Here is a 20,302-nt window from a genome sequence, read left to right as displayed (position 1 = left end):
CTGCAGCCTGGCATGGTGGTGCTTGCTTGTCCTCCCAGCACTCAGGAGGCTGAGGCAGGAGGATCACTGCAAGTTTGAGGCCAGCCTGGGCTCCATAGTGAATTCAGGCCAGTTTGAACTATGTAGGGAGACCCTGGTTCAAAAGCCCCCAAAATAAATGAATAAATAAAAAGGTGGGTAGTGAAAGGGATTATTTCCCTAAAGACCCAGAGTGGGTGTGAGAAAGGAAGTGAAAGTCCTCCTAAGTTTTCCTTAGAAGCCTGGTGACCCGTGTGTCTGTAAGGGTGCGTGAGGGTGGCCTTCCCTTCTGATTTGTCCTGCCAGGGCCCCTTCATCTTCCAGTTTTGCTTTGTTTGAGACAGAGTCTTGCTGTGGAATCCATGCTGGCTTAACTCACAGCAACCCTCCTGCCTCAGCCTCGCAGTGCTACCACGCCCTGCTCATCCTCGAGGCCTTGCCTGGGGCGGTGTTGCGTTTGGTTTCTGCCGGCTGTGGAGGCCTGGAGGTTGGGGGTGGGGCGGTGCTCTGGGTTGTCCTCACCCGAGCTTTGCAGTTGTCGTTTCATTCTTGGTCGTTTCGTTCTGTCTGGAGGGCCTTTGGAGTCCGCTGTGTTTCCCAGAGCCTGTGTAATTTATTGACTTTCTACACGGTCGGGGTATGTGAGGCCTACACAACACGGTGGCCGCAGTACAGTTTTACCTAATGCACGCCTGTAGTCCCAGCACATGGGAGGCTGAGGCGGGAGGATCATTGCAGAGTTCAAGGCCAGCCTGGGCTATGAAGTGAGCTCAAGGCCAGCCTGAACTGCACAGCGAGACCCTGTCTCAAAAAGACACACACACAAACAAAAACCCAAAAAACACAACAAAGCAAACCCAAGGGCTTCTCCCAGTGGCGGCCGGCGTGGTGAGAACTCGGGAGCTGTGGGCAGCAGGCCGGGTACAGAGGGGCTGCCTGGCTGGCGACAACAGGCTCGGCCTCACCAAGGTCTTGGGAGGTTTACGGGCGCCTGTCGCAACATGACCCTCCCGGCAGGACCGAGGCAGAGGGATTTACGGGCGAGCAAGGAGGGCGTAGCTAGCAGGAGACCTGGCTCGGTGGAACCACTGTGCGCCTCACATTTTATTGTGCTTCTTACCTGGGCTCCAGCTCCGGCCCTGCTTTTCCTGAGGTGGGGCTCACTAAGTCATTAAAGTGCCAGGGCTGGGCTTGGAATTTATGGTCCTCCTGTATCAGCCTCCCAGAGTGCTAGGGTTACAGGCCTGCCCTCCACGCCCACAGGGGTTTTAGCGTGGGGCAGGCTGCAGGTGTGCGCCCCCACCCCCCACCCCAGGGAATTTCCGAGCTCTGAGTGTGCTTCTGAGTCCCAACCCCCGAGGGCGGGTGGGTCTCCTCTGTCCCCGAGCCATCCAGAGGGACTTCGCTCTAGGGAGACCAGTGTGTGGAGAGAGGACCCCTGGCCTGGGTATCATCACTCAGCTGCCTGCAGCGTCGCATGGTTTTCAGAATCATCATGTCTTTCCAAAACTTCCCTGCCAGTAGCTGTACTCTGTGGATACCTCAGCATCCTTACCTTTTCCACATGTGTGTGCTCGCCTGTGTGTCCGTGTGTGTCTGGGGGGGAGGGAGAGGGAGAGACAGGGTTAGTGTGTGGCCCAGGCTGGCTTCAGACTCCCCTCAGCCTCCGAGTGCTGGCCTGTGGTGGTGAAGTCCTACCGGAGCTTCCTCGGGCTGTGTCTGGGACTCAGGGCGGTGGGAGCTCCGTCCCCTCCAGCAGGGTGAAGCCCCTGGGGGGCAGAGGGGAGTGAGGGCCGCAGCAGGGGACTGAGGAACGGCAGGGAGATGGTCACTGCTGCATCCCAGGAGCACGTGAGTGAGCACGGACCGCTCCGGTACTGCCTGTCCCCACTGCCTGGATGTGATGGCTTTTCTGTTGGATTAAATGTTTCGGGCCTGGGGCCGCACCCCTGTAATCCGAGTACTCGGGAGGCTGAGGCAGGAGCATCGACACTTAAGAGGCCAGTCTGGGCTCCGTTTCGAGACCCTGTCTTAGAAAACCCAAACACAAAAAACAGAATAAGGAAAGCAAAGCGCTGGACCGCCCGCGAGTGAAGGCCGTTCTCCGTTGTGTCTTGCAGGGATATCAGCATGAACAACATTACACAGCTGCCGGAAGACGCATTTAAGGACTTCCCGTTCCTGGAGGAGCTGTACGTCTGCCTCCGCCGACTCGGTCTGCAGTCGAGTCCCGCCCTGCGGCCGAGGGCGGCCGGCTGTGTGCCCAGGGAGCCGGGGCTTGGGGCGGGGCGGCTTAATTTTTTTGTGCAGTGTGGTTACTGAAGTTAGTGTGGACACCTGCGGCCTCTGGGGCGGGGTGGATGGGGCGGGCAGCTGCTCGCGCCAGTGGCCCCGGTTCCGAGTGTGCAGGGCCCCCGGCAGGCGCTGGCACCTGCAGGTCTTGCGGAGGCCCGGCTGCATGCACCAGGCCGGGGGCTCCCCGCCCAGGCGCGTGGCCGGTGAACAGTGCGTTTCGGAAGCCTTTTCTCAGCTTGTCTCAGCCCGGTCCTGTTTTGCTTCCGCTCGGCTTTGCCGCCCGGGATGGGAACCCTGGCCCCCGGTTTGTGGGGGAGCTGGAAAGGGACAGTTCCGTTTCGGGACCTGTCGGAGAGTGAGACGGGCTCAAGTGCGTTCAGAGAGGGGTTAAACGCAGTGCTTGGACTGCGTAGCGCAGGGTGGAGCAAGGTGACGCCTGATACCGAGGACACCAGAGATGGGTGGCGCCCAGATTCGGAGTTCACACCACAGCCGGCCGGTGGTGCCTGCGGGCCTCCAAGCACTCGAGAGGCTGAGGCAGGAGGGTCGCTGTGAGTTTCAGGCCAGCCTGGGCCGCACAGTGAGACCCTGTCTCCAAAAACCAAAACAGAGTAATTCTTATTTCAGATGCATCCCTCAGTCCAGCTGCGTCCCCCTGAGCTCGGCCTCTCCCCAGGACAGGAACAGGCCCAAGACACCTTGGTGCGCAGGTTGTGTTCCCACCCCTGCCCGCACTGGACCGGCATCTGGGGGTGCTGGAGCAAAGGAGGCTTTCCCTTCCCACGCTGCTCAGCTGGGCCCCGCCACCCCACCCGGAGCAAAGCTCTGTGCGGATTACTTGCCACGGGCAAGTTTGTGAATTGGGTCAGGTTTCTTTGCTTTTCTCTGCTCATTGCTTTTTCTTTTCTTGGTCTATAAAGTAAGGTAATAATCATCCCTTCCTCAAAGACAGAGCGGAAGAGTACATAATCCAGGTGTTATGCAAATGCCGGCCCGTGTTGATTTCGCTGCTCTAAAACTGCAGTGTACCAAAACTGGTCCGTTCAGGTGGAAGCACTATGCGCACGTTCTGTTTCATTTCTGCCGTCTGTATCTTCTCTGTGATGAACAGGGTTTGATAATAATGTGTTTATTTTTTAAATCAGGTGAGGGCCGGGATGGGGCTTGGTGGTAGAGCTCAGTAGAGCTCTTACCTAACAGGCAGGAGGCCCAGTTCCAGCCCAGCACAGCAAAAGAAAAATAAATAGCCAGGCATGGTGGCACACATGTGTCGTCGCAGCTCTCAGGAGGCTGAGACAGGAAGATCCTCGAAAGTTCGAGGCCAGCCTGAACTGCACAGTGAGACCCTGTCTGAAAAAGGCAGAAAAAGAAGAATGCAGAGGCTTTCTCGGCCCCGCTGTAGAGTAACCCAAGTCACACTTACTCTACGGTGACCAGGCGTCTAGCGGGGCTGGGTCACATGAGGCAGGAGGGGAAGTTACTGACACAGTTGGCAGCTGTGTTGAGCTGGGCTCCGCGGGTGTGGCGGGGGGCCTGCAGGGTGGGCCCAGTGGGGTCTGGCGTCCTCCTGGTGGTGGCCACTGGAAACGGTCAGTGGGAGAAGCCAGGGAGCCTGGGGGCATCTGGGGTCGGCACGGAAGGAGGCAGAGCACATGCAGCCAGAGACCCGCAGGTCTCGGCCTCCCGAGCTCCAGAACCGTTTCTGCCAGGCCGGGACGGCAGCTCCAGGCCAAGAAGTTCATCAGCAGACCAGCATGGGCAGAGGGCCCGTCTGGAGTAGATGGGGGCCCTGAACAGTGGGCACGAGGGGTGGGGACCTGCTCGCCGGAGGATGGCGTGGAATGCGCAGCCTGAGTGGGGAGCCAGCAGCCCAGGTCCCGCCCCGACCGACAGAAAGCCATCACCTCCGGAAAACAGACTCAGCCGCGCCTCACACCGTGTCGCGCCTCACACCGCGTCGGGAGCAGCAAGGCTCCAGACAGCCGAGTCTTGAAAGTGGCCGGCGTGTCCGTGGCAGCCGAGGCTCAGGAAGAGAAGGCGGCGTGGGGTGGCCGCGAGGCGCCTGGCGTGCCTGTGGGCCTGGCTGTCCGTGTGACCCAGCGCCCTGCTCGGCTCAGCTCGTGCCCGCTGCCCCTTCGCTGGGCGCCGTCTCCGAAATGGGGACCGGGGCTTCGAGGCGTTGCCAGCGCATCTGCGTCCTTTTGGTCACTTTGCTTTTTGGGCCGTTTGGAGACAGAGTTTCACTGTGTCGCCCGGGCTGGGCTTGAACCCACCACAGCCTCCTGCCTTGGCCCCCTTAGGGGTCACAGGCACGCGCTGCCATGCCCGGTATTTGCATTTGTCCAGGAAGCAGCACTTTGGGCTACTTTTTCATCTTCTCCTTGTCCACTGAGCCTTCCGTGGAGGACTGCCCGCTGGCATCCTAGGCACGCGCTGCCATGCCCCTCTTGGGTCTGGCTTTAAGAGGATGCCCAAGGAGACGAGGAAGGACCCGACTCCTTCATCACTCCCTCGGGAGGTGGCCGCGCCCTCCCCCTCCGTGCTCCAGCTCCGGCCTGCTCCAGCTCCTTGCTTTCACTGCGGGGCTCGGCCCAGCCTCGAGCCTGGCTTTGCTGCAGCCTTGGCCAGCGCAGGGGACCCAGCCGCACGTTTCTTGTCTGTTAGGAAACCACACCAAGCCAGGCACACACCTGCCCTCCCAGCACTGGGGAGGCTGAGGCAAGAGGATCGCTGGGAGTTCAAGGCCAGCCGAGCCTAAACAGGGACAGCCCATCTCAAAAAAAGGGGATATGGTTCAGTGGCACACTGCCTGCCTAGCAAGCCCAAGGTCCTGAGTTTGATTCCCAGTACCAAACATAAAAAAATGCACAGCAAATGCCAGGTATGGTGGCGCATGCCTGTAATTCCAGCACACAGGAGGCTGAGGCAGGAGGATCATTGTGAGTTCAAGACCAGCCTGGGCTACAAAGTAAGGTCAAGGCCAGCCTGAACTGCAGAGTGAGACCCTGTCTCAGAAAGACAAAGAAAAAAAAAAAATGCACAGTGAGCCCTTCTCTGAAGTTCTGCTTCTGACCGCTGCTCCTGAGGTTGTGGAGGGACTTCCGCCAACACCTCGGCACTGCATGTTTAAAGAAAGCCTCCTGTCCGGCCCGACTGCCCCAGCGGGTCCAAGGTCGCCTAGCGGGGGTCGAGGTCCTGACCCGAGGAGACGCTGCCGAGCCAGTGCCACTTCGGACCAGGTGCTGAACTTTAAGTCTGAAGCTGCCTTTCTCTTGCTCCTTTCCCCAGACAGCTGGCCGGCAACGACCTCTCCTTCATCCACCCGAAGGCCCTGTCGGGGTTGAAAGAGCTCCGAGTCCTGTGAGTACAGCAGCCGCGCCCTCTGCGCCCACGCTTGGAGTGGGGAGCCTGGGTTCTTCCAGTGCGGGGTGAAAAGATGCGGGGAGCGGCCGGGGTGCCTGGAGCCCCCGGGCAGACGGTGGTGATGGGGTAACAGGCGGCCCTGGGTCCCTGGCGACACAAGTTTGGGCTGTAAGCAGGGGGCCGCCCTGGGGTGACAGCTGTGGCCTGGGGCTGGAGGTGTGGACACCAGAACCTGTGTGCGCAGGGAGGACCTTGGAGTTGGTCCCCTGGTCACGAGACAAGCAGGTGACTGGCGCCCTTTGCGAGCACCTGGCCAGCGGGAAAAGGTCACCGCAGGGGCCACCCCGCCCCGCCCCTGGGCTGCAGTGTCCCAGGTGTTTTATCAGCAGGGAGGGGGTGGCTTTGCCCAGAAAGCAGACCCAGCCCCGGTGCTTCCTGTCACCATGGTGGGGCCTCTGTCCCTGCCCTGGTCCTGGGCCGTCAGACCCTTGCTCCTCTCCCCGCAGGCAGGGGCTCTGAGGCCAGGTCAGGTCCCAGCTCCTGCTTTATCCCAGCGTGCAAACAAATCTCCTCCCCGCAGCGCGCTGGGTAGACCTCTCAGTGACGCTCAGCACTGTGCAGGAGGCCGAGCATGGGGGCACAGGCCTGTGATCCTAGCTCTCAGGAGGCTGAGGCAGGAGGATCACTTCGAGTTGAGGGCCAGCCTGGGCTACATAGTGAGTTCAGGAGCAGCCTAAAATACGTAGTGAGACCCTTGTCTCAGAAAAAAATAAAAATAAAAACACAGTGCCCTGGGCGAGGGCCTTCCATCCCGACCCCTGCAGGCCTGGCTGCACGGGCCTGGTTCGAGGCGGCCCGGGGCAGCAGCCTGAGTTTCCTTCTGGTTCTGCAGCCAGCTTTGCAGTTCAGGCCTTGGGTGCTTCCCACCGCTGCCCCACCTTTCTCCCTCCTTGCCATCAGAAACGCTTTCGGGAAACTAAAGGGTTCCACAGTCGGCTAAGGAAAAAAGAAGCCAGCCGCCGCCTGTTAATCACTGAGCAAACATTCCCTTGCAGCACCCTGCAGAACAACCAGCTGAGGACGGTCCCCAGCCAGGCCATGCGGGGCCTGAGTGCCCTGCAGTCCCTGTGAGTAGCGCTGCCGCCCTGCGCCAGCCAGGCACGGATCCGCGGGGGGAGGGGCCGCCTCCTGCAGGGGCCGCGCGGGCTGCAGTTGAGTCCTGTGACCCGGGAGGTGCTGGCGCTGTCGTCTCTGGGCTTGCTGTGCGGACTTGTGCAGGCCAGGGGACTTGTGCAAGGCGGCCACCACAGCTCTCTGACCCGAGGTTAGGCGTGTACGGAGCTCCTAACACCTTGTGCCAGGTGCAGGGAGAACCAGTTGATGGTAATTCTTCACTGTGTACACTGAGGTGTGCTAGTGATAACGCCTGAGCTGCCTCCTTGCCTGATTTCTATTTCCCTATCTACCTATATCTGTTTATCTGAGACAGGTTCAGGCTGGCCTTCAAGTCACCGTGCACCTCCAGCTGGCTTTAAACTCACAGCAGTCCTCCTGCCTCAGCCTCCCAAGCACAGCCAGGACAGGCGTGTGTGCCACCACGCCCAGGTCCTTCAGGTTTTCTTTTTTGGAAAAGGTTGGATTGCATGCGGCGCACACAGGTGTTAACTCCGCCGTGCAGCCGTGGTGTGAGAAGCCGTTAGATGGCCTGCCGGTCTGTGTTGGTTCTTTCTGTGCAGCTGATTTTCTGTATAAACCCTACCTGCGCGCGCTCCCTGCGTTACAGGGCAGGGTAGGGGGGAGCCCGTGACCACCTGGCTTTCAAACAACTCGCCCAAGGTCCCACAGCCGGGAAGGGCAGCTGCGGGTTCCCAACCGGACAGACCTGTTTCCCAACTCCAATTAGCTGAAGTTCTTCTGAGAAATCCCAGTCCTTAAATAGGAAGTGAATGTGCAAATTAAAGTGTGTTCTAGCGAAACACCCATCGTAAAAGTTAAACTTTAAATTGTCGCTGTCATAAACCGCGAGCAGCCGGCGTACCGGCCACTGAGTTTCTGGTCCAGCTGGAAGTTCAGAGTAAAAGCTTTGGAGAGGGGAGCTGCTCGTAACCCAGCACTGGGAAAGGCTGAGGCGGGACAGTGGCCATTTCAAGCCCAGCCTGAGTAATGTAGCAACAGGACCCTGCCTCAGAGTTAAAATGCTTTTAAAAACGGCTGGGGAGGCAACTTAGAGGAAAGTGCTGGGCGCGTTTAATAACCCGTGTTGTGGGGAAAAAAAGTTTCAAAAAGAAAAAGTGGCTCACTTTGTGTAGATGATACGTTATGGGTATAAGGAATTGTTGATCACTGCAGCTAATTAGGTAGAATCACGTAGGCTTCAATTAGAATTTTTTTAACTATGTTTATTAATTCACTGTTTCTCTTATTGGTGAGTTAGAGGTAGAGAGAAAAAAAGAGACCTTTTGATTACACTAAGTATTTACTGTGTATTGATAGCATAGACTTACTTTTTTTGTTTCATTTTTTGAGACAGGTTCTTATGGAATCCAGACCTTGAACTCACTATGTAGCCCAGGCTGCATACGTAGTGCTTGAACTCGTAGTGATCTTCCTGCCTCAGCGTCCTGAGTGCTGGGATGAGAGGCGTGCGCCACCATGCCTGGCTCAATAGAATAGACTTGCGACAGTCATTAGCAGTAGACAGTATGATTTTGTTATTACAATTTTATTGAAGATAAGAAATTAAAAATAATGTGCATCTCAGATGTAAACTAGGTTTTTGAAAACAGGAAGTAGAAGCACATTCTCAAAACTAAAAAATGCAGTTAATACTTTGTCAAACTCTGCACAGTATAATTTCGTTTAAACAGTAGTCAATAGCCAGGCCTGGTGGCACAAGTCCCTCTGCCCAGCACTCAGGAGGCTGACGCAGGAGGATCGCTGCAAGCTCGAGGCCAGTCTGGGCTACACGTTGAGACCTCCTGTCAAAAAAACATGAAGTGGTTGGGTGTGGTGGCACATGCCCGTAATCCCAGCACTTGGGAGGCTGAGGCAGGAGGATCGTTGTGAGTTTGAGACCAGCCTGGGCTACAAAGTGAGCTCACGGCTGGCCTGAACTGCACAGTGAGACCCTGTCTCAAAAAGACAAAAAAAAAAAAAAAGTGAGCTCAAACTGAGCCTGAACTGCAGAGGGACACCCTGTCTCAAAAAGACCAAAAAAAAAAAAACCAAAACATGAAGTGGTGGAACCCGAGGCGGCCCAGTCATCTCCTACGGGCACCGCCTCATCCCCTCCCTGTCCTTGTGTGGGTGTGACTCAGGTGCCTTGGAGCCTGGCCCAGCCGGGGTCACTGCCCCTGACGGGCGTGCCCGACTAACAGCAAGGCACTGGGACGGGGCGTAGGTCACGGCCCGCCTTCACCCGCTGCTGGGCTCTTGCTCCCGGCTGCCCCCACCAGAGCGCAGGCTGCTTGGTGTCCCTGGTTCTGCTGAGTGCAGCTGCCCCTGCCCTGATGGTGAGCGGCGTCCAAGTCAGCAGAGCGTGAATGTAGTGTGCAGAGAGCACAGGACTGAGGGTGCAGCGGGACGACTTCCCTCTTAATTGTACTTTCTTGTAATTTAGTGTTTGAGATGGGACCCTCCTGTGCAGCCCAGAGCTTCACCTCACTGTGTAGCCTGGGCTGGCCTGGAACATGCACCATCCTCCTGCCTCAGCCTCCGGAGCGCTGGGATGACAGGCAGGCCCCTACGCACCCTGCAAGACTCCAGTCCTTTAAAACTACACCGTCCTCTGGAATTCCTTCAATGGTTTTTGGTGCTGTTTTCCCAGTGACACCCCCCAGCCCGCTGTGGTGGCCTGATCGGGGCTGGCCGTGTGCCCCAGGCTGGCCTCGAACTCTGCTGACTGTCCTGCCTCAGCCTCCTGAGTTCAGGGACAGTGGCGTGTTAGCCCGCTGGCTGCGGCCGGTCCGCTGACTCCGTTTTGTTCCCGAGGCCCTGCGTTCCGCGGGACTCAGCTGCCTCGCTCGGGGTCCTGAGCTTGGCTCTCCCCCCGCAGGCGGCTCGATGCCAACCACATCACCTCCGTGCCCGAGGACAGCTTCGAGGGGCTCGTGCAGCTGCGGCACCTGTGGCTGGACGACAACAGCCTGACGGAGGTGCCGGTGCGGCCGCTCAGCAACCTGCCTACCCTGCAGGCGCTCACGCTGGCCCTCAACAACATCTCCAGCATCCCCGACTTCGCCTTCACCAACCTGTCCAGCCTCGTCGTGCTGTAAGCGCCGCCCTCCGACCGCGCCCCGTTCCCAGTGTTTGAGACGAGGTCCCGTTAGGGAGCCCAGGCCGGGCTCCAGCTCCCTGTGAGTCTCCTCCTCAGCCTCCCGGGGGCTGGGATCAGCTCTCCTCAGCGTTTCGCTTCGTAGGAATTCAGAGCTGATCAGAACAGTGGCTTGCAGCTGAGTGCAGATTAAGTAATCTTCCTCCAGGTGTGGTGGCGCATGCCTGTCATCCCAACCTCGGGAGGCTGAGGCAGGGGGATTGCAGCAAGTTTCGGCCAGCCTTGGACTGCATAGTGTCTCAAAAAAAAAAAAAGGCACAAAAGGAAGGTGTCCATCCGTGCAAGCGCTGCAGTGTCACTGCAAGCAGCGGTCATAGTTGCTGTGAGGCGGGGAGAGTGACAGGCTCTTGGGGCCTCTCTCCCCACAGGCATCTGCACAACAACAAGATCAGAAGGCTGAGTCAGCACTGCTTCGATGGCCTGGATAACCTGGAGACCTTGTGAGTCCTGCGCGGTCGGCTCCTGGGCGGTGGCTGTGCTGGGGCCTGGCAGCGTCCCGCGGGCGGGAGCCGCTGTCCACAGAGCGTAGCGTCAAGTAACCAGGAACGAGTGCAGCCCGACGGTCACTGGCAATTGCTCCTGCGCAGATGCTGTGTGTGTCTCCTGCCCGGATCCTCGCTGAAAGCGGGTCACCCTGCAACGGTTCAGACCTTTCTCTTTTTTTGCCTTTTTTAGACAAGGTCTGTCTATGTAGTTCAAGCTGGCCTTCAACTCACCAGGCAGCGCAGGTTGGCAAGATCCCACAGTGATCCTCCTGCCTCAGCCTCCCAAGTGCTGGGATGACAGGCGTGTGGGGGCCGCCCCACAGGGCCTTCGGGTGGTTTGAATGAGCCCATGCGCTGCGTGCTGCCTGTGCTGTCACCTGTGGCGGCTTCACACTCTGTCTTGTGTTTCCGCCCCGAGTCTTGGGGTCCCTGGCTGACCCCACTGAGTGCAGAGGGCGGACGGGGGGCAGCTCAGTGACCCTGAGCAGAGCAGGCAGGTGCCTTTTGTTGGTTTGTATTCCTGCATTTACCCTTTGTTCAGAGATGCGTAGTATTTGCCGCAAGTGATGGAGAGTGTGCCTCGCCTTCAGTGTAGGACAGCACAGGTTCACAGTGGATCCATTAAACTGGGATTTCCGGGGGCCGCAGGGGAGGCGGCTTCCAGCCTCAAGGCCCCCCCTTGTGATACTGGCTGTGGGGAGTTAGGCACAGGGGCGAGGTCCTTGTGCAGCGGGGTGGCCGGTGAGAGCGCTGGGCTCGAGGCCGGGCAGTCCCTGCAGACCTGCAGCTCCCGCCCTCCAGCTTGAGCTGTGTCCGCTGCTTTCACATCTGTCAGAGGAGCCAGGCTGTTAACGCTGACTTCGAAACCGACAGTTCTGGTCACGTCCTGTCCCGCTGCTTCCGTTAGGGGAAATTTAAATTTTTTTTTGCGTTTCTGAGACAGGGCCTCACTATGCAGTTTAGCCTGGCCTTGAGCTCACTGTGGTTTTTGTTTTTTAAATTTTTTTTTTTCCTGAGACAAGGTCCCGCTGTGTAGTCCAGGCCAGGCTTGAACTCACTGTGCCGCGCAGGCGGCCTCCAACCCCTGGCGGTCCTCCTGTGAAAACCACTTAGAGGACTGTTCGTTTCATCTTCCCGTGACACGTCATTCTGAGCACTCTGCCCTCCTAAACGTGTGTACTGAGCGTGACTTTTTTTCTGTATTCAACAGTCCAAGAAAAGGTGTAATTCTGTTGGGTTTTCAGTGGCAATGAGGCGGATAAAGATGACCAAGAGATGGGACCTTTTCTTGACACCTGTGCCCCGAGGCTCAGGAACTGTGACTTCCTTCAGTGTCCTCACCTATTTTCCTGTTTTTTTCCAGGGACCTGAATTACAACAACTTGGAAGAATTTCCCGAGGCTATTAAAGCGCTTCCCAGCCTGAAGGAGCTGTGAGTAGCTGTTCTCTGTGCCTCGGTCCCTGCAGCTGAACATGCCCCTCCCGAAAGGACCGGGAGACCTGGCTTCTCAGGAGCAGTCACGTGCACAGGCTCACCCGCCCCGGTCCCGTGGGGTTCGCTGGGTTCCCGACCAGGTGGAGCAAGGCTTGTTTTACAGGGTTGGGCTCTGCTGATATATAGGTGTCGCGGTGGACAGCCTCCCTTTCGGGACCACAGAGCACAGACACACAGTATTTCTACTTAGGAATTGCTGGGTGCCGTGGTGTGGCGCCTGTCATCCCAGCAGCAGGAGGCTGAGGCAGGAGTGTTGCCGTCAGTTGGAGGCCAGCATGGGCCATGGAAAAGGCACACTGCTTAGGAGAGACTGCCACAGCTGCCTGCTAGCTGCCCTGCAGGCATGGGCTAAGACAGGAGGCGGTGGTCAGGAGATAGGCTTTGAAGCCGGCCTCAGACCCTCGCGGTACCCAGTCCTCTGGTGCCCCAGCCGTGGACACACGGCCAGGGCGCTGCCGGGTGAGCAGTGGCCCGGAAGGAGGAGGCTCTGAGCCGGACGCGGGATGCATCTCATCGCAGCGTCTCTTCTCCTGTCCGCAGGGGCTTCCACAGCAACTCCATCTCAGTCATCCCCGACGGCGCCTTCAGCGGCAACCCTCTGCTCAGGACCATGTGAGAGGCGGCTCCCCGCTTGCCCGCCCGCCGCAGGCCGCGCGAGGCCGAGGGCGGGGGCGGCTTCAGGGTGACGGCCCTGGTGAGCCCGGAAACTTGGATTTTTAAATTTTATTTTGATGTTTTCACAGACACTTATATGACAATCCTCTGTCTTTCGTGGGGAACTCGGCATTTCACAATCTGTCGGATCTACATTCCTTGTAAGTATTCGGCGGGCTTGAAAAGACACTGAATGTTCATACCGTTCTCTCCCGGAAGACCAGAGTCCCTTGTCGCAGCTTCAGGAAACAGACACCCCTGCTCAGGCGCCCAAGCCGGCAGCGCTAAGAGGGCGGAGCGTGCGGTGGGGCCCGGGGCGCTGCCCAGGCGGGCGGGCTTTCCTTTTGGCGCCGCTGACGCTGACCCCGCAGCGTGCGGTCCCGGCCCTTGGGGAGGCCGAGGCAGGGGCGCCGCGGCTCGAGCCCAGCCTGGGCCGTGGACGGCGCCCACAGCAGGGCCGTCTCCGTTCCCAGGGTCATTCGCGGCGCGAGCATGGTGCGGAGCTTCCCCGACCTGACCGGCACGGTCCGCCTGGAGAGCCTGTGAGTGTGCGGGCCGGGCGGCGTGGGTGGCGCCCCGCGACCCTTCCCCTCCCCGCCTCGGCGCCAACCCCTTCAGCGCGGTCTGCGGCGTGCTGGGAACGGGTTGCTCGCGTTTCCGTGTAGGGGAGCGGGGCGCTGTGCCCGTGAGTCCCGCGGGGTTCGCGCTGCCTGCCTGCGCCTGGCCGGGCCCCTGGGGGCAGCTGCCTCGGGTGTGGCATGGGGCCACCGCGGGCGTGGGATCCCCGTGAGCGTGGGGTGTCGGCGGGCGGGGGGGCGTCCCTGCGGGTGTGGAATCACCGTGAGCGTGGGGTCCCGCGGGAGTAGGTCCCATGGTCCTGGGGTCACCGTGGGGCTGGGGTCCCGCGGGCGTGGGGTCCCTGTGGGCCTTCGCCAGAGGTGAGCGGGCGGGCGTGGGTGTGGGACCCTGCTGCGGAAGTGCAGGGACCCCAATGCCAGGCGAGGGGGCCCCAGGCTCTGAGCGGGCTGCTGCGGGCGGCGGCGGCAGGGACCCGGTGCACACCGCCCCCCACACTGCCCCCCCCCCCGTGTCCCAGCCCCCGCGGTGAGGGGACAGAGGGCGGCGCAGGGCGCGGCCCGCAGCACCCTGAGCCGTGCATCCCGCAGGACGCTGACGGGCACGAGGATCGGCAGCATCCCCCGCAGCCTGTGCGAGGAGCAGCGCGCGCTGAGGACCCTGTAAGTCCCCGGGCCACCCCGCCCGCCCGCCCGCTGCCCGCGGGCCTCGTGTGAACGAAATAAAGCGGACCTCGCTGTTTTCCTTTCTCTTACCCCAAGCCCGGTCCTCGGCCAGGTCTCCCTGACAGTGCTGGCTCTGGGTTCCGCTCTCTCTGCAGCCTAAGCAGAGCCCACAGCTAACTCGCTGGCTCTTTCTTTGCTTGACTTCTCGTGTGTGTGCGTTTGCGTTTTGAGACAGGATCTCACTATGTAACCCACAGTGGCCTTGAACTCCTGGCGATCCTCCTGCCTCAGCCTCCCGAGTGCTAGGATGCCAGGTGTGCAGCACCTAGAGTGCTCTCGACCCAGGAGTGACCTAAGAATAGGGTGTTGGCTTTTTAAAACCTCATTTAAGCTGGCCCGTGTGTTTAGAGTAAGTAACAGCTGAAAAGTGTCACCAAGACAGTTAGGTGACTCGGTTGTTAATAAGTATTCGGTGGAAGGAGATAAGTATTCGAATGAGTGACTGATTAACTGAGCCTGTAATTAAATGGTGCAGCCACCTCAGACCTAAGCGGGAGCACCACTTCTGAGGACAAACTGCAGTTAATTACCGTGTTGTTTTATTGAACATAAATGTTGGAAAGATGTATGTAAGCCATGCACAGTGGCACACACCTGTCTTTCCAGCATTCAAGAGGCTGAGGCAGGAGAATCATCTTGAGTTTGAGGCCAGCCTGGACTACATAGTGCAAAGCCAGCCTGATCTGACTGTCCAGACCCTCTCAAAAACTAAAATAGTTCCCTGATAATGTGGCATTTATATGTGAACCTTGAACGTTTGCAGGGATTTGTCTTACAACAACATAAGAGATCTTCCGAGCTTCAATGGCTGTCGTGCTCTGGAAGAAATGTAAGTTGGTCTCTGGTCGCTCTTCCTGCTGTGGTGTATTAGTTGCGCTGAGCTGACTTCCGATTTGCATGGCTGGTTTTCAACTTAAGGAATTAGGAATTCACATGAACAGGGCTTCCTGGGAGCAGAAACTCGAATGTCTGGGCATCCCCGCCTGAGCGGCCCTCGGCAGGCGCTGGGCCCGTGGCACGTTCTGAGGGCTGCTGTCGGGGAGAGCAGCAGTGTCAGAACAAAACAGAAAAGTGGTCCTGAGTGTGGAGGGGAGCGGAGAGGGACACCGGTGTCCCCGTCCCAACCACCGCAGGGCAGTCCCTTGGGAGGCAGAAGAGCACCGTGTGAGTCTCTGCCCTTTGTCTTGAGACAGGGTCTCGCTATGCAGTTCAGGCTGGCCTTGAGTTCACTGTGTAGCCCAGGCTGGCCTTGAACTTGAGATGATCCTCCTGCCTCAGCCTCCCTGTGCTGGGATGACAGATGTGCCCTGCCGCACCTGGCCCCCGTGCTTCTTGTTATGGTCTTGTGGTCCCGGGCCCTTTCTCCCTGTCCTCCTCCTCTCACAGGGAGGCTGTGAGAGGAACGGAGACCCCACAGGTGTGACCTGGGACGGGAACCGGGGGCGAGCTCTGCCCTTCGGGGATGAGGGGCTCGTTCCCTGTGGTGGGATTTTGAACTTCAGAACAGCGCGGTGGAGTAGGAGGGCTCACCCTCTCTCTGCGTCCCTCCCGCCCGCTTCCCCTCTCTTCTCTTCTAGTTCACTGCAGCGAAATCAGATCTCCCAGATAAAGGAAGGCACCTTCCACGGGCTGGTGTCCCTGAGGACTCTGTAAGTCGCCTCGGGTGGTCAGGAACAAAGCCTTGTCCAAGCGCGGAGCAGTGCGTCTGTGACGGCCCTGGGGACGGGTACTTGGCGATGTTTCCGTGGCGGAAAGGCCGCGGTCGGGCCTCACCGTTCTGAGCTGGGCACAGAACCTACTTCCAGCACCCTCACCTTGCTTAGTGTTTCCCGTCCTAACCGCGAGGCTCGAGGGTGTCCGGGGCACGGGGCAGCTCAGCGGCGTGGGCAGCGGAGCTGCGCGGTCACAGCACCACCCGTGTGACCCACGCGGACGGCGCAGCCCTCAGCGCGGAAGGCTGGCCGGTCCCGTGCGGGGCGCCATCACTGCATGGCTCGGCCGCCGCAGCCGCACCTTGTGAAGCGCTGTTGCTGAGCGCAGGCTCGTCCCAGGCCCCCTGGGAAAGTCTGGGAAGACGGAGGGGACTGAGGCGGAACGTGCGGCTTGCTGCTCTCATAGGGCTTCCTGCAGAGCACGGGGCGCTGAACGCGTGGGCTGCTCTTCAGAGAAGGCAGAATTACAGCTGTTGAGTCTGCTGTTCCAGTCGGCTCCCGGTGAAGAAGCAGGCGGGCTGGGGTGCTCAGGCTGGGGCACCTGCCTGGCCTGCAGGGCTCCGGGCGGACCCCACACTGGAGGGGGAAGGGAGGAGAGGAGGAGAAACATACATCACGCTAAGTAGCGCTGGCAGTGAGCTTTGTGACTCTTCCTGGGGTTTAGGGTTATGGTCACGGTCAAGGTTGGGGTTGGGGTTAGGGGTGTGGTTACGTTTGGGGCTTAGGATTAGGGGTTATGGTTAAGGTTCGGGTTACCGTTAGAGGTCAGGGTTAGGGTTTGGAAGTTAGGATTAGGGTTAGGAGTTACGGTTGGGGGTTCGGGTTAGGCTGGGGGATCAGGTTAGGGTTATAGTTACGGTTAGGGCTTCGGGTTAGCGTTAACAGTGGGGGTGGACTGGCTTGGAAACGCCGTCCCTTCCAGATCTCGGGTGACGGTGTGAAGCTGGTCTCTGGCTTGCCCCCAGAGTTGTCCACTTGCTGTGGATCGAGTGTGCCCCCCGTTTAGTTTGCATGAAGGGCCTGGGTGACTCCTTCTTGGGCTCTGTCCCTCCAGAAGCCTTCAGTGTGAGCCTGAGCACGGAGCCAGCCCTAGGCCGATGGCTTTCTACTTCCTGCCCGGGAAAGAATGCTATCTGAGGCCTCCTGGAATTCACTTGTTTGCTTATTGATTGTTTGTCTTCCCTTGGGGCCCTATCGTTAACCTTTGAGAAGGCAAATAATAGGAAACCCGTTTTTATTTTGAGCTTTTTCCAGAGCTGGGTTCTTCTCGCCTGGCTCAGAGGACCAAAGGTTACCTCGTATCGCTTATATTTTTGAACTGGTACCAGAATGATAAAGTGGGGAAAAGTCACACCTGTTCTGATAGACGCCAGCTTGGAGTACGCGCCTGGGAGCGCGGCCTAAGAAACGGTGTGGGGAGGGAGGGGCCTCAGCACAGACAGGCCGCCTGCGGAGCCCAGGCCTTCGCTCGCAAGGGTATCGCGTTACTACCTCAGGTTCTAAAGCGCAGCCCAAGTACCGGGCTGTGTTTTGAGCGTTTCTGTAGGGAGATTAACATGCTGCTCTTACGATTGCAGGGATCTGAGTAGAAACCGGATCCATGAGATTCACAGCAGCGCTTTTGCCAAGCTTGGGGCAATCACTAACCTGTAAGTGGACAGCCCTCTCGCGAAGTCAGCAAACAGCGCTGCCGACTCCCGCGCTCACCGTGGACAGATCACAGCGTCTTTCCCGCGCCGCCGTCGCTCCCTGGCGTAGATGGCAAGGCGCATGCTGGGCCTGTCCTTTAGCCCTCTGCACTCCACTCAGGCCGCGGGGGTTTACGTGACGGTGTACAGATGCTCTCAGGGGAAGCTGTCTTGGGGAGTTAACCTGAAGTTCCATTTGCATTTCAGAGATGTAAGTTTCAACGCACTGACGTCCTTCCCCACGGAAGGCCTGAGCGGGCTGAACCAGCTGAAGCTGGTGGGCAACTTCGAGCTGAAGGGAGCGCTCGCACCGAAAGACTTCACGAACCTCAGGTGTGTTTCTGCTTATTTGCCTTTTTTGTTGCTGTTGCTGAAGTTACGGTGGGCTCTAAAATTACAGTGTGTCTCGGGTTTTTTTGCTGTCGTGCCAGATTTTTCTGGTAGGCTATAATTTAAGAATATTTTCTGCCTCTGTCCTTGCAAATTTGGTGAAAAACGGAACGTGAGCATTTCTCCACAGTTGTTGGGAATATAAACTGAAGTCTGATGCTGCCAAAGGAATCATGTTACGGAGCATCAGCAATGTATTACATCGTGACCTGGTCTCTAGCAACGAGAAGTCTGAAGCCATACACGTGTGAACCTGCAGAACACTACTGCAGCCCTAAGTCAGGCGTGGTGCCGCACACCTGTAACCCAGCACCAGGGAGGCTGAGGCAGGAGGGTCACCATGAGATTGAGGCCAGCAAGACCCTGTTTTTTAAAAAGCGGTATAATGCGGTAAAGCTGTAATTCTTCAGAGAGACATTATAGCCCTAAGTAGACACAACCCCGAGAATATTGCTGCAGGAAAAGAAAAGTACATTGCTGTGAACAGTCACTTCCCTCCGCGGTGTCCTCAGCGGTGACTGGGGTTCTGATTTTAAATGAAGCTACCAGTTCCAGCTGATGAGTTGAGCACGACAGTTTCCCTTCCAGGTGCACCGTTGTTACGAAATTTTAAATCTGGCTGGGTTGGTGCCCAGCTGAGACAGGAGGGGAGCAGCTTGCGTGCATCTTCGTGGTCCTGCTCGCCGCTGTCCAGAGCTCTTTCCTAGATGGGAAAGCAGGCCTGGCGGGAAGGAGGCGGGGCGGGAAGCGGCCACCGTCAGGCCCTCTGACTGCTAGGCCGGGGCTTTCTGGGGCGAAACGCCGCCTTCTACACGCCCTCCGCCCTCTCCCCAGGTCTCTGTCGGTGCCCTACGCGTATCAGTGCTGCGCCTTCTGGGGGTGCGAGTCCTACGCGAGCCTACACACGGAGGACGGCGGCCTGCAGGACCAGGGCGCGGGTGAGGACAGAGGTACACAGCGCGGCCGGGGTGCAGCGGGAGGAGGCGCCTGCGGGTCGCCGCCCTGCCCCCACTCGCCCCAGACCTTCGCGAGCGGAGTTGATGGGGCTGGAGAGAGACGGGGTCTTCGCGCGCGTGACCGGCGCCCTCCCTGCTCAGGTGCAGCGGGCGCGGGGAACGGCTCGGCCAGCGCGGAGCGCCAGGAGCACAGTCAGATAATCATCCACTGCACGCCGCCCACAGGTACGCGCCCGCACGCCCGCCCTGACTGCCCTGACGCCAGTAGGCAGCGGGGTGGAGCCCTGCGTCGGCCTCCTCTCCTCAGAAAGTGTGGTCGGCACCTGCAGCTCGCCACATCCCGCAGAACTTAGGGCCAGAGTCTCCCGGGGAGGGTCTGCAGGGTGGGAGAGTCTCTTTCTAAGTGCTTTGTTTCTGTTTTTGCTTTGTTTAGGTTTTTTTTTTGTTGTTTGTTTTTTTTTTTTGAGATAGTGTCTCCCTATGCAGTTCAGGCTGAGCTACTCTGTAGCCCAGGCTGGCCTCTAACTTGAGGGGATCCTCCTGCCTCAGCCTCCCCATTGCTGGGGATTACAGGCATGCACCACCACACCTGGTGGCATGGTCTTTTACCTCTAAGACTAATTTATGCTGCTGGTCTGTAATGACTCTTCAGGCTTCTTGTTATTTTGTTGTTCTCAGTGTACCCTCTCGGTTTCTTTCCGGTTTACCTCATTGCACTTAGTCTCAGGAAAGTTGCTAACCTGACTGGATTGTGATCCTCACGTCACATTCTGCTTTTTGGACCAGAGAAAATGGATAATAACTTTAAGTAAAGAAGACTAAGTGTTCGGGTTAACTGGTGTGCTACAAACCAGGTTCCTTTGTTAGTATGATGTCACAGTCAATGAGCTGAGCATTAATTTTATAACTCAGAATCCCAAGTGTTGGCCAGATGTGGTGGCCCATGCCTGTCATCCCAGCGCTCAGGAAGCTGAGGCAGGAAGGTCGCTGTGAGTTCAAGGCCAGCCTGGGCTACATAACAAGATCCTGTCGCAAAAATAAATAAATGAAACAGTCATGCCGCGCATTTCACTAGGTTGCTGGACGTGAGCTTCCGCGGGCTGAGTGTGCATTCTCTGAACGGGGAGCACGGCCTCGGCAGGCAGCAGACGGGTAGCGGGGCCGCGGGGCCTTGTCCGTGCTCTTTGGCACGCGGCGCCCCCAGGGGCAGGTGTGCTGCTCTGGCCTGGCTGGCCGCCCTCCCCGGCGCCCCGAGCCATGCTGCCTGCCTCTCCCTCCCTCAGGCGCCTTCAAGCCCTGCGAGTACCTGCTGGGAAGCTGGATGATCCGCCTCACCGTGTGGTTCATCTTCCTGGTGGCGCTGCTGGCCAACCTGCTGGTCATCGTGGCCACGTTCGCGGCCGGCGCGGCGCCGTCCTCCTCCAAGCTGCTGGTGGGCCTGATCGCCGTGTCCAACCTGCTCATGGGCGTCTACACCGGCGTGCTCACCCTCCTGGACGCCGCGTCCTGGGGCCGCTTCGCCGACTTCGGCGTCTGGTGGGAGACCGGGGGCGGCTGCCGGGCGGCCGGCTTCCTGGGCGTGTTCGCCTCGGAGAGCGCCGTGCTGCTGCTG

At 58.7% G+C, this 20,302-nt stretch overlaps 1 protein-coding gene across 1 annotated transcript; it reads left to right on the top strand.

The window, feature by feature from the left end:
- Positions 1-2,109: 2,109 nt before the first annotated feature.
- Positions 2,110-20,302, top strand: Lgr4 (leucine-rich repeat containing G protein-coupled receptor 4; the record flags this gene model as incomplete). The annotated part of the gene is given in 17 exon segments (XM_013502964.1): positions 2,110-2,210; positions 5,602-5,673; positions 6,732-6,803; positions 9,731-9,946; positions 10,378-10,449; positions 11,858-11,926; positions 12,530-12,601; positions 12,733-12,804; positions 13,117-13,185; positions 13,810-13,881; positions 14,708-14,773; positions 15,522-15,593; positions 17,234-17,305; positions 17,552-17,677; positions 18,569-18,672; positions 18,832-18,915; positions 19,974-20,302. Coding segments are annotated over 17 exon segments (1,701 nt in total), but the record flags the coding sequence as incomplete, so codon positions are not given.

Source organism: Chinchilla lanigera, unplaced genomic scaffold (genome assembly GCF_000276665.1).
Source record: "Chinchilla lanigera isolate Chin_1 unplaced genomic scaffold, ChiLan1.0 scaffold00075, whole genome shotgun sequence".
Classification (NCBI taxonomy): Eukaryota; Metazoa; Chordata; class Mammalia; order Rodentia; family Chinchillidae; genus Chinchilla; species Chinchilla lanigera.
This window is presented reverse-complemented; position numbering and strand designations above follow the sequence as displayed.